We start from the raw sequence: 13,476 nt of genomic DNA on the forward strand, positions 1-13,476 counted from the left end.
GGATGAAAAAGATACAGAAAACTAGAAAGACATAAGAAAGAAAAAGGAGTATAAAGAAAATGGTGAAATAAATAAACAGGCAATAAACTTTAACCATATAGAGAAGAAAAGAATAAATTATCTCTCCAAAGATGAGATATTTCATACTGAAGCAAGATAAGAAATATGATTGCTTTATTGATAAAATCTTTAAAAGAAAGTTATAGAATCACTGCTTTTCTCATTGGTGGATGACATCTTTGAATTTAAAGATGTATTTATTAGGCTAATGCCCTGCTCTCAAGTTGTAATGTCATAAATTGAACTTGAAATAAACATTTATGTCATTTAGATGTGCTAGATTTAGCGTTAAACCTTGACTCCAATATATATTGCCCATACCATAAGTTGAACGAAAATTCACATTATAGATTGTCAACTGTCCAGATTCAGTTAGAAATAACTTAATTAAGCATATTTCCATAGGTCTCTAATTTTTCGGCTAATGATAGGGAATATCTGAATACCATAAATATTTATCTCTAGTTCAGTTTATGACATTACAGCTTCATAGCAGAGCATTTCTCTGATAAGTATTTTCTTAAATTGAAAGGCGTTATGGTCCAGTGAAAAAGAATGCGATTCTTTAATTTCCTTAAGATATCAGAAAGAGGGCCATATTTATTAATTTGCTTAAGTAGGACTTGTCTCGTCTTTCGTAGCATAATTTAATTTGTTTTTCTTTTTTTTTCTATTTATGGTTGAATTTTATTGCCTGTTTATTTATTTATTTTTATCATTATCTTGGGAGGGTCGTTATGCCAATGTTGTATCCCAAGATACAAAGTATGTTTCAACACGAATTCACATCAAGAATCTTGCAAACCAAATAGAAAACGAAATATTTTATCATTATGCAATCTTTAATAGCATCCTCTCTTCCTTGAAAAATGATACAACTATAGTTTCTCTTACATTATTTCTCATTTTCGTTTTCTTTCTATGTTCTCTTTTCAGTGTTTTTTTCTGTAACTTTTCTATTCCAGTCTCGTATAAATAGGGGTAAATTTGAATTCACCAATGCATTTACTTGTAACGACCGAAATGAATGGTATCAATGTAACAATTTCCAACGTAACCATTGAAACATAAGTATTAAATGTATTTAAAATATCAGTTATTGGTTTCGTGATTATTCTAATATTATGCGACTCTTTTTAATAAAAATCTAACTTATCTCTGCCGAGATAAAATGGATACAGTGTATGATGTTGAAATGAATAAATACTGACTCAAAATGAGTCAAAAATATTTCGTAAAACATACAGATTCAAGACCTACTATCGTGTATATATATATATATATATATATAGGGAGAATTCACAAAAAAAACAAAAATACAAAAGACGAAGACAGGTGGTGTAGACAACAAACAGATGTATTAGTTTAACGCTCGGGAAGTGAAAAAGTCTTTAATGCTTCGAGCCTACGCTCTTCCACAGAAAGGAACACAGAAAGAAACAAGGAGAGAAAATAAAGAATGTGTAGTGGCTAGCAATCTATCATAGCGAATGTCGGACAGAGGGGTCACACAGGAGAGCTAGGAATAAGGGGAGGTAAATATATATATATTTACTTATCTACCCTTATTCCTAGCTCTCCTGTGTGACCCTCAGTCGATATATATATATATATATATATATATATATATATATATATATATATATATCCCCCCTTCTTCCTAGCTCTCCTGTGTGACCCCTCCGTCCGACATTCGCCATGATAGATCGCTAACCACTACACATTCTTTATTTTCTCTCCTTTGGTTGTTAGTTGTTTGATCTTAACCAGGTAAGTATGTCCCTTATTGGTTGACGACAAGTGCATCTCTGATCACGAGCAGAAGTTCAAATTCCGCCGAGGTCAACTTTACCTTTCATCCTTTCGGGGTCGGTAAATAAAGTACCAGTTACGCACTGGGGTCGATGTAATCGACTTAATCCCTTTGTCTATCCTTGTTTGTCTCCTCTATGTTCAGCCCCTTGTGGGCAATAAAGACATAAGAAGGATGGCCGGGTTAGCTTACTTTTGGACATATGTATCTAATTTAAAGTAACTAATGAATAAGGTGTTTGCTAACCAGAGGAATCAGCTTACAGACCACAACTGGCTGAAAACCCGTGCCATTTTAGCTCTAAAGAATGTAGCAGGTAAGCGTCACATGTACAATTCCATTGATGCTGTACTCAACATCGATGAAGCTGTGAATTATCCAGCTGAATTCTTGAATAGTCTAACACCACCTGGCCTCCCACCTCACAACTTGCACCCCAAGATTGGGGCACCAGTTATGCTGCTTCGAAACCTCGATGCATCAAAGCTTTGCAATGGCACACGACTTATAGTAAAGAAGATGATATCAACACTCTTGGAGACAACAATTTTGACTGGTAAAGCAAGCGGTGAGCCTGTATTCATTCCTAGAGTTCCACTTATTCCCTCGGATATGTCTTTCCAATACAAGCGCCTGCAATTCCCGTTGAAACTGAGCTTTGAAATGAGCATCAAGAAGGCCCAGAGCCAGTCCTTGAACGTTGTAGGTCTGAACATTGAAGAACAAGTTTTCTCCCATGGCCAACTTTATGTGGGATGCTCAAGAGTCGGCAATCCTAATCATTTGTTTATTTATGCCGCCCCCTCAAGGAAAGACCAAAAATGTTGGTTATCAAGAAGCTCTGCAAACTTAATAAGATTTACCAAATCATCAGGTATTTATTTTTTAACTGTAATATTTGTAAGTGTTGTAAATATATTGATAATCTACATGTTACTTTATTTTAAAATCTACATTCAAATTTATTTGTATGACTACTGTAAAACTAAACGTCAGTCTGTTTTTACATTCATTTTAAATCTATTTCAATACTAGCGCCTCTGAGGGTAATATCCTCTGGGAACGCCCTTTTCAGAGTTATTCACTTTGAATTGTTATTATCTCATATTTGATTAGCCTGTTATTACATAAAATGCTTCCCGATTTTGGTATACATACCTTATTGGTATTTCCTCCTGAGTTCTATATACTCTGGGAACGCATTAAAGCCCTTTTCGGGGGCTACTTTATTTGAATTCTAACTATCGGGTAACTAATTTCATGTTATTACGTAACTGACTTCACAATTTGGGTATCCATAACTTATTGGGAATTCCTAAAAACAAGATCCTGTGTAAGACAGTTCGGTATTCTCTGTAAATGCCCCAAAACCGTTTTAAGAGCTACATACTTTGTATTGTTGTTATTGGATTAGCGAAACAGTTATGAGAACGGAACCAAGGGATAAGCTCCGCTCTTACGGAAATTACCGCGTACGTCAGCTACTATATATATCCTGAGACCCCCTTCGATCATGACTGACCATGGGATTGCACCTAGAAAGTTACCCTCCTAGGCACAAGTCCGGGCAAAGTTGTTTATGGAAGACCAGCAGTCGCCCATGCATACCGGCCTCCTCTCTCCACGCCATCAGTGTTATCCAAGGGAAAGGCAAAGGCCAATACAGCTTGGCACCTGTGACGTCAGAACTCATTTCTACAGCTGAGTGAACTGGAGCAAGAACAAAATGCTCAAGAACACAACACGCAGCCCGGGCCGGGATTCGAACTCATAATCTCACGATCGTACGGTCGACGCTCTAACCACTGAGCCATGCGCCTCCACAGTATATATATATATATATATATATATATATATATATATATATATATATATAGAGAGAGAGAGAGAGAGAGAGAGAGAGAGAGAGAGAGAGAGAGAGAGAGAGAGAGAGAGAGAGAGAGAGAGAGAGAGAGAGAGAGAGAGAGAGAGGGGAGAGAGAGGAGAGAGAGGAGAGAGAGGAGAGAGAGAAGGACAGATATACAGACAAAGAGATAGATGGACTGACAGAGAGCGAAGATAAAGGATGATAAGGCGGCGAAGAATAGAAAGAAAACAGATAGCAAAGTGCATAAAACAGAATTTGGAAATGTGAGGATTACACGATAATAAGACCCAGAAAAAGTGAGAAAGAAGAGAAAGAAAGGGAAATGGAGAAGATCATTCGACGATTTTAATAATAATGAACGATCAATGCGCACGAAATATGATTCAATATGAAAATGTCTTGGATAAGATGACTTGTTATTAAAATTAAAACTTTAGTGAATAAATTTATTTACTGTATTTTATTTACTCTACGTATCAAATGGCTTGCTTTCCGTTTTTTTCTTTTTTTTTCTTTCCCTTATTTCAGTCATTTGACTGCAGCCATGCTGGGGCGCAGCCTTGAAGGGTTTTAGACGAACAAATTGACCCCCAGGACTTTTTTTTAAAGCTTAGTACTTATTCTATCGACCTGTTTTGCCGAAACGCTAAGTTACAAGGGCAGAAACATACCAACACCAGTTGTCAAGCGGTGATGGGGGACAAACACACACACACAAGCACACACACACACATATACGACAAGCTTCTTTCAGTTTCCGTCAATCAAATCCACTCACAAAGCTTTGGTTGACCCGAGGCTATTGTAGAAAGACGCTTGCTCAAGATGCCACGCAAGGGAACTGAACCCGGAACCACGCCTGCTGTCGGATGCTTTATGCTAAAATGTGAAAACTTTGGAGTATATTTTTACTGTAACATATTTACATTACATTTCCGTTGGTTTGCTTTTTCGATCGTCATTAGATGTCATGTGTACATGGACCCAAGCTGGATTCGAATCAGGAGCCTCTATTGTTGAACCAAAGTTAGTAATGTCCTTATCCACTATGGCACTGTCTTAACCAGATGCCTATGTCTTTTTTAGTATTTTAATTATCTCTATTAAATGATTTTTGAATTGTTTCACTACTTACCTGTAATGTCTGAAATATCTCCAATCATTGAAATTTGGCAGAATTGGTAGAGTACTAATCAAAATTTATTATATTAAATCACTCCCTTTACGTTGTGAGTTCAAATCTCATCGGGGTATCTTTTCCTTTCATCCTTCCGGGGAAGTTAAGGTAAGTCAAATACTGCGGTCGATATAATGTAGGAAACCCCGCACTTTTTTTTTTTTTTTTATCAAATATTGAAATAAAATATCAATGCTTAAATTAGTATTAATGTATCTAATACATTAAAAAAAAAACTTACGAGAAAGAAAAATGTGATGAGAGTAAAAACAATATTAGTCAATTACTAAGAGCAGTTTGTTTCTAACGAGTATGAAAAACAATTCCAGATATGTTTCGATTTTAATATGATCTCGCCAGTGAAGCATGCCTTCAATATACTTGCTGAAGTAGTGATGAACGAACCACTAAATAAATATTCAAAATGGTAAGTTTTATTGGCGTTATAAAATAGCTTCAAATTAATCCCTCCTTTTAAGTTAACCAGGCCATCATGAAGACAACATGAGATACGTGACATTACCAGTTCCCTCTGATCTGTTACTATTGTCTTAGATTTTCTACCCTCTATAGGGAAGTAACTAGTCGAATTATCACTAATTTGGTGAAGATCCCTTACACTTGGAACCCATCTTATTTCATAAACCTTTTGTGATTGCATTTCAACTGAAGTACACTTCTTAAATGTTTGAATTAATTTTGAAAATTATGAGGAATTTAGAGGTGACTGATGTTATCAATGTCCCCCTTGAACCTTTATAAGTCATCTACTTCGGGTAAGATATGATCAGGAAGGGAATTCCAGAGCGTCGATGTTCTGGGAAAGAGAGACTGAGTCATTTGCGCAAGGGTTTATTTCTTTTCTCACAAAGTATCAATCTTGAGATATCAGTAACATACTCTTCCTAAGGTGTAAGAACTAATCCAAACTCATGAACTTCAGTATATAATTTTTGCTGACACAGACCACAACTGGTTCTGTTTTTAATGTATAATTTATATGCAACTTCCTAAAGGCCTAGTTTAGTTTAATCTAACGGTTAGAGAATGAAAAGAAATAAACGTGCCCTTCTCTCTTTGGCAGCATGAATGCAAGATCATTTCTAACTAACAGAGGGCGTGACTTGGCTGAACAAATAACATATTTTCAAACATATTACCCAGCTGTATGATTTTAAATAGCTCCACACCAGTCAATATATATTCTATTATCATACTTGTAGGAAGGGGAGGGACCAATACTTTCAACAAAAGTTGGAAGGTTCTAAGCCTATAAGGTAAAAGTTCGGTTGATAGACAGTGGGAAGTAAATACATTGATTGGTTGGCTGGTTGGTTGGCTGGCTGGTTGTTTTGTTGATTAGTAAATATATGGGTAAGAAGGCAGAGAGGAGTTAAGTAAAGTAAGTCCCCGATGAGAGGTAGACTAACTTTAACCCAAAGTTGACCTTTATGACGCGATATTAAGCGTTAACACAATCTGCTTATATAATTGTTACATTTATTACTGTTTACTTTTGTATCTCGTATCCTTTTTATGCGTGTACGTATGTGTACATGTGTGTGAGTGCGTGTATATGTATATATGTATATATATATATGCATGTATGAGTTTCTTGAATATACTTTTCTTCGTCTTATTTACAAGTCTTTTCCTTTCTCTATTCAAATAACCACGTGGGAAAGCCCGTCTGTCTTCTTGGTTTGTGTCTGTGTATGTGTGCATATAAAAATATAAACATACATACATACATACATACATACATACATACATACATACATACATACATACGCACGCATACATGTTACTGTATATGTTTCCTACTATCATTGTTAGCGTTATTATTGTATTAATTCTTGTGTTTGTTTTGTCTGTTCCTATTCATCTCGTTTGACGTGGTCGGCAAGACTGTTGAACGTTTATCTCCGCTTCCATTTACTCTGATACCTACTAACAGCTCGAACGTCATTGGCGCCGGTAAACAAATCGAGAAGTCCACAAAAACAACACAGTTTATCAGGTTATTAACTTTTAATTGCTGAGCAGTGGCATTAGAATACAGAAGAATACTAAACAACAGGGAGACAACTATTGAAATTGCATAAATGGATACAGACAACAGAATTTGATTTATTAGCGAATATTCTTCGTTTAAGACTCTGCCATCCAGTCAATGAATTCTAGACTTTGCTGTGTAATTATTTCTGCTTTTTGCATATTAGAAAAGACAACTAAGGAAACAGAATGATCTAGAAAATACTATAAGAAATATATGTGAATTACAGCAATTGACGAAGTTTTATCGGTTTACTAGTTTTCATTTTCATCAAATTACTTATTAATATCTTATTAGAAAACAAACCAACATTGGAGGTAAGTAAAATGTTTTACTTCCATCTGTAATAATATACTTATAAAGAGCCATATTTTTGCTTCTAGTCGACACGAGCACCAATAGCAGCTTATTCTTGTCAAACCATATCTTAGTAGCTTAAAAGAGGAAGGACACATTGGATAGTGTAGTCTTGGAAACATTGTATGAAAATACAGTGACGAAGTTATCGCTGGAATGGCTTGATTATTTTGACGTGCTTGATCAGAGCTGACCTGAGATTAAGCAACAACAACAACAACAGTATCAACAACATCATCTTCTGCAACAAAAAGAAATATGTCATAGTGAGACTTCACTACAGTACTCATTCCTAACCCAAGAAAACAGTTCATTTCTTTTATTTGTCTAAGACAAACTGCTGAGGAATTTGTGCCAAGTCAAAAGAGACCTATATTTCATGCTGCTGGAAATTATTGTTTCGATACATGTACTTAATTCTTTTTCGTAATGCAAGTTTATCAGTTGTTTGTAGGTCTGCATAATCTTCATGTTATCAAAAAATTATTTATGGTTAAAAAGTAAGATATGTTTAATACGCATGAGAAGAAATGCTTAACGTTTCCGATTGAACTTTTCATCATTCTCCTGTGAAGCCAAATAAATGTTGTATTCAGCTTAGCTTGTACGATTTATTTTACTGTGTCAACCTCCAATGGAAAAGTATGAACACTGACTCCTGTACATCATCCCTTCTATATTCTCAAATTTTCGCACTTGATTAAAAAAATTCCATAATTTTTCTCAGTGCAGGAATTTTTAGAGGTTGATTGATCCCAACACGTCAATGTGCATAACTTTTTAATCCTCCCGGATTGATATAGCTGATGTTTAACTTGAACTTCTACAGGCTGATATTTTGACTGGAAGGCATTGACAGAGCGTTGTAGAGAGGAAAGAATTGGTGGGTTAGAAATATATTGAATAATGAACAGAGAATAAAAATGCACTAATTATGAGATTAACGTGACATTCAGGGAGTTAGAATGATTCGACTGTTTCCTTTTCTTCCTACCTCAAAAAACTGTGGCCTTGTGCTTATGTAATAAACCGATATATTGTAAGTAGATACTCTATGTTGTTATTATTGCTGTTTAGTCTCGGGTCTTCCTTGATCGAGCAGGCATAAGATCAAGGATAATATTGTCCAGTGTATCCTTTATTTCAGATGGTAGGATCTGGTTTTGGGGACGTTTTGGTTGCTATTTTAAGCGTGGTATTTGAATTCGATAGTCTTAGGTATCCATATTAAATACATATAGACAGTCACCCAACTATGAACGGACAACTTGTCTTTCATAGCATATTCGATTCTAGTTAGTTATTACGATAAAGGGAAAAACTCCGGCATTGTAGGAAGCTAGTTATGGTGTGCACCGACATTAATTAATCAGTTGGAGATTTCGATAATTTCAATTGTAATGAAGAAGGTAAATTATCTATAACTATAACGAAAGAACTATCTAACATATACCAGTGCACATGAATTGATAACTAAAGTTTCCGATTTTTGACTCTTCATTCAACATTGTGAGAGTACTATTTTGACTCTCCAGTCAACATTGCGAGAGAACTATTTTAGAGAAATAGTGTGATGTAGACTCTTACGTTTCAAGTTTTTCCCTTCGTCTGACAGCAACAGAGAATGAAAAAGAAGTATCATTATCACTTGGGTAGTAGCTTAAGTTTTATTATTGTATATATGAGATAAGACATAGATATTGCTCCAACTTCTGCCATATATACAAATGTCTGAATCAAAGAACAAAATGCTAACTAGTAAAATCAGTTAAGAATCTATCATAAAGTGACATATATTTTGCTATATCAGTTGCATTGGACTGACAATCGTTAATGCATCAGACATAACATAAACAAAATTCGAAGTACATAGCCAGAAATAATACATCTGATAAAGAAGAAAAAGATGTGTGTGTGTGTGTGTGTGTGCATACGTTCGCATAGATATATACTAAATATATATATATATATATACAGTAATACTCCATTTTACGTGGACCAGCTTTACAAGACTCCGGGTTTACGAGCTTTTACGAGTTTTATTTTTTGTTTACAAGTTTTCGCTTAACAAGTGTTCTCCGAGAACGAATTAACTCGTATATCGAGGCCTTAATGCGCGCGTGTGTGTATATATAACTTAGATAACTTAGTGTGGTTTGGCCATTATCGGCCCAGGCCATGACTAACTCATTAGCACCACCTAGAAAAGTCTTTTAGTTAATTACTTCGGGACACCACGGACCACTCAAGCAGAGAGTTGTTGAGACGTGTCCTGGTGTAAGTGGTTTATACGGTATTTCCTGGAGGAATTTGTCCAAGTACCGTTTGAAAGTTGTGGGGTCTTTTTCTACTTTAGTTTCTTTCGGAATAACATTGAAAAGAGCCGGACCATTTGCAGTGAAGAAATTGTGCCGCAATGTTCTTATGTTATGTGATCTCGACCTTTGTAGGGGGCCTAGTCTTGGGTGAATTGTAAACATAATACCGATATCATCTGGATAATATTGGTGGAATATTTCCCACATGATGCAAATAATGTATCGCTCACGGCGGCGTTGCAGAGAATAGAGTTTCAGTTGTTTACGCCGAGCCCAATAATCAAGTTCCGTCATGCCATTTATTGTTTTAGTGATTGATCTTTGTAGCACTTCGATCCTCATTATGTCTTGTTTTTTGTAGGGGGACCACAATAGGCAGCAGTATTGGAGGTGGGGGCCTAAGGAATGTGGAAAAGAGAAGGATGATGGTTTCATGGTTCCTAGTTTGAAAAGTTCTGAGGATTCATGAGCACATTCTACGAGCAACATCGACTTTTTTGCTGATACGCACACTCCAGCTAATGTTGCTGTCGACAGTTACATCTTAGCCTCTGATAAAATCCGATGGTTCAAGTAGGTCTCCCGACGGTAGTGCATATGGCTGTTTGAGTGTGCCCTCTTTTCCAAAGTGGATGAGCTTTGTATATGTATATGTATGTATATATATATATATATATATATATATATATATATATATATATATATATATATATATATATATATATATATATATATATATATATATAAAAGATGGAGGTGGAAATAGCACAGAAGTAAATATGACATTTCAATTTAGAAAGAATTTAATAAAATGATTTTAAGATTACATAATTATATAATTTTAAAATAATTTTGCTACTTTATTAAATTCTTTCTAAATTGAAATGTCTTAGATTTACTTCTGTGCTATTTCCACCTCCATTTTTATATTTAAAAATTTGATTTGTATAGATCTCTAATCCTTTTTCAACTATATATATATATATATATATATATATATATATATATATATATATATATATATATATATATATATATAGTGTTGTGGCTTGGGAGAGTCATTCTGTTTTAATGCCTTATTAATTAAGGCATTAAATATAATGCATGAATGCGTGTACATATATAAACAGAGATAGATAAATGATAGTTGGATGGATATATATATTAAAAGGAAGTGTTATAATACTTTTCCACATATGCAAAAACAGCCATATCAACAATCCAACATACCTTCATCATCGGCTCCCCCACGGTTATCATTATAGTTTCGACACACATATATATAATATGTGTGTGTGTATCTGTGTGTCTTTGTATCTGTGTTTGTCCCCCACTACCGCTTGACAACCAGTGCTGGTTTGTTACGTCCTCGTAATCTAGCGTTTCGGCAAAAGCGATCGATAGAATAAGTACTAGGCTTTACAAAAAAAGTACTGGGGTCAATTTGTTCGGCTAAAATTCCTCAAGGCGGTGCCCCAGTATGGCCACAATCAAATGACTGAAACAAAGTAAAGGATAAAAGATATATATACATGATAGCTTCAAACTTGTGTTTGACTATTGCTATCGCCTGATCGAAAGTCCCACACATGCGAAGGCTACGACCAGCCATTTTTGTAATAGGTCTTACCATTTTTTCAAGCGATGCCTGTGCATGTTACCAGTATCGCCCAAGAGCGACCTGACATATATGTGTATATGTGGGTGGGGTAGCAGGTGGGTGGATGTGTGGGTGTGTGTGCGTGTGTGTGGTGGAAGTTAACTCGTGACCGAGTGAGCCCACTTGCTAAACTCAGTAAGTTCATGCAAAATGTTCTATCTAAAACTAGGTGTACTTCACTCCCAGTGGTTCACATTATAGTTAATGCATAGCTCTAATGCAGATTAGACTTGGGAACAATAGTGGCTTAGAGGTGATCCCATACTCCTCAAAACCCTGTAATTCTTCTACCAGGGTCCCACTATCGGATGCCGTTTAAAGTCATGTCCAGGACAAATACATATATATCGTACATACATACATGCATACATACATTCATACATACATTCATACATACATACATACATGCATAGAGATACACACAAGTATGTATGATTATGCATTTATGCACGTATAAATATTGGTTTCAAGTCTTGGCACAAGGCCAGCAATATCGACGGATGGGCTAAGCAGATTACTTCGACCTCCAGTGATAAACTGGTACTTATTTTATTGACCCCGAAAGTATGACAGAAAGGTAAAGTCGACCTTAGCGGAATTTGAACTCAGAGCGTAAAGACATATTACATGCCGCTTAACATTTTGCCTGGCGTGCTAACGATTGTGCCAGCTCGCCACTTCTGAGTGTGTAAATATTCTTTTCTACTCTAGGCACAAGGTCCGAAATTTTTGGTGTAGGGGCCGGTTGATTAGATCGACCCCAATACACAACTGATATTTAATTTATCGGCCTCGAAAGGATGAAAGCAAAGTTGACCTCGGCGGAATTTGAACTCAGAACGTAAAGACAGACGAAATACCGCTAAGCATTTCGCCCAGCGTGCTAACGTCCTACCAGCTCGCCGCCTTTGAGTGTAAATATTATTTTCTACTCTAGGCACAAGGCCCAAAATTTGGAGGAGGGGGCCAGTCGATTACATCTACCCCAGTACGCAACTGGTACTTAATTTATCGACCTCCAAAGGATGAAAGGCAAAGTCAACATCGGCGGAATTTGAACTCAGAACGTAAAAACAGACGAAATACCGCTGGGCATTTCGCCCGACACCTTTGAGTGTGTAAATATTGACATATTAATTAGCTTATATGCATTTTAAAATGTAAACATGTATTCTATACTCAGTTTTCTGGAATGCTACACTGCAATGAAAGAAACGGTCAAGATATGTTTGTGTACGGGAATTGGTAACTACAGGTTCTAAGTTATGATTTTTATTCCTTCATTCAACACTTTGAGAGTATGGTGCTGTAGAAACAGTTACGTCAAAAAGTGATTTTAATTAAATTAATTTCTTAATTCAATAATGACTAAATGATTGTGGGAAATTAATATATACTTGAGTGAAACAGTAGAATTGGTAGGGTTTGGGATTATAAGTTCGTAGATTTTGAGATGAAACCCATCAACTTTTATTTATTTATTTATTTTTTTACATTAGAGCTATAATGTAGATTTTAAGTGCTATTTAGAATAGGCTCCAATTATACTTGGATAAGTTACCTGTGATGGTCAGCGCTATGGCAGTATCAGTTGGGGTACTGACTCAATGGTCCTTTGAGTTAGTTAAGTAATAACACTAATAAAAATGAACAAACATGTCTTAAGTATTTTAAAATTTAAACGCATCGGATTAGCAGAATTGTTAGCTCGTTGGACAAAATGCCTTGCAGTATTTCTTCCGGTTTTCTACGTTCTGATAATGTAAAGAACTTGTGATAATTTATCAACAGACTTATATTATTGGTTATAAACTAACATGTTTACCAACAAACTTGTGATAATGTTTACGAATGAACCAGTGGTAATGTTTTCAAACAATCTGTTCATGATGTTTATATAAACAATATAATGATAATGTTTATACAGTACCGGATAGTTTTCTTGAACAAACCTTGTGATTAATTTCATAAACTCAGTGAAGATGATTTTAAATATAATCGTGACAATGTAGATTCCGTTAACTGGTGCTACAATAATTTAAAATAAATTTGTATCCAAGTTAGAAATCAATGAATATGTAAGTGTATATGTACATATGATTGTGTGTGCGTGTGTGTGTGGGCGCGCGCGTGTGTATGAAAGAGACAGACAGACAAACAAACAGAGA

General features: G+C 35.5%; 2 protein-coding genes across 2 annotated transcripts in view; both read left to right on the top strand.

The window, feature by feature from the left end:
- The first annotated feature begins 2,098 nt into the window (after nt 1-2,098).
- Nucleotides 2,099-5,498, top strand: LOC149137211 (ATP-dependent DNA helicase PIF1-like). The gene is made up of 2 exons (XM_089338935.1): nt 2,099-2,747; nt 5,491-5,498. Exons 1-2 carry the CDS (start codon nt 2,099-2,101, stop codon nt 5,496-5,498), a joined length of 657 nt encoding a protein of 218 aa, XP_089195061.1.
- Nucleotides 5,499-6,574: 1,076 nt separating this feature from the next.
- Nucleotides 6,575-13,476, top strand: part of LOC149137212 (paired box protein Pax-6-like) — a 49,810-nt gene continuing 42,908 nt past the window's right edge. The window contains exon 1 of the mRNA XM_089347524.1: nt 6,575-7,290. The gene's annotated coding sequence lies outside the window, so the exon portion shown is untranslated. The remainder of the gene's footprint in view (nt 7,291-13,476) is intronic.

The sequence above is a fragment of the Octopus bimaculoides genome, chromosome 2 (assembly GCF_046866305.1).
Source record: "Octopus bimaculoides isolate indiv1 chromosome 2, ASM4686630v1, whole genome shotgun sequence".
Classification (NCBI taxonomy): Eukaryota; Metazoa; Mollusca; class Cephalopoda; order Octopoda; family Octopodidae; genus Octopus; species Octopus bimaculoides.

Bases quoted from the DNA above. Each gene is read 5' to 3' on its own strand.
- LOC149137211 (XM_089338935.1), top strand. From the start codon at position 2,099: ATGAATAAGGTGTTTGCTAACCAGAGGAATCAGCTTACAGACCACAAC.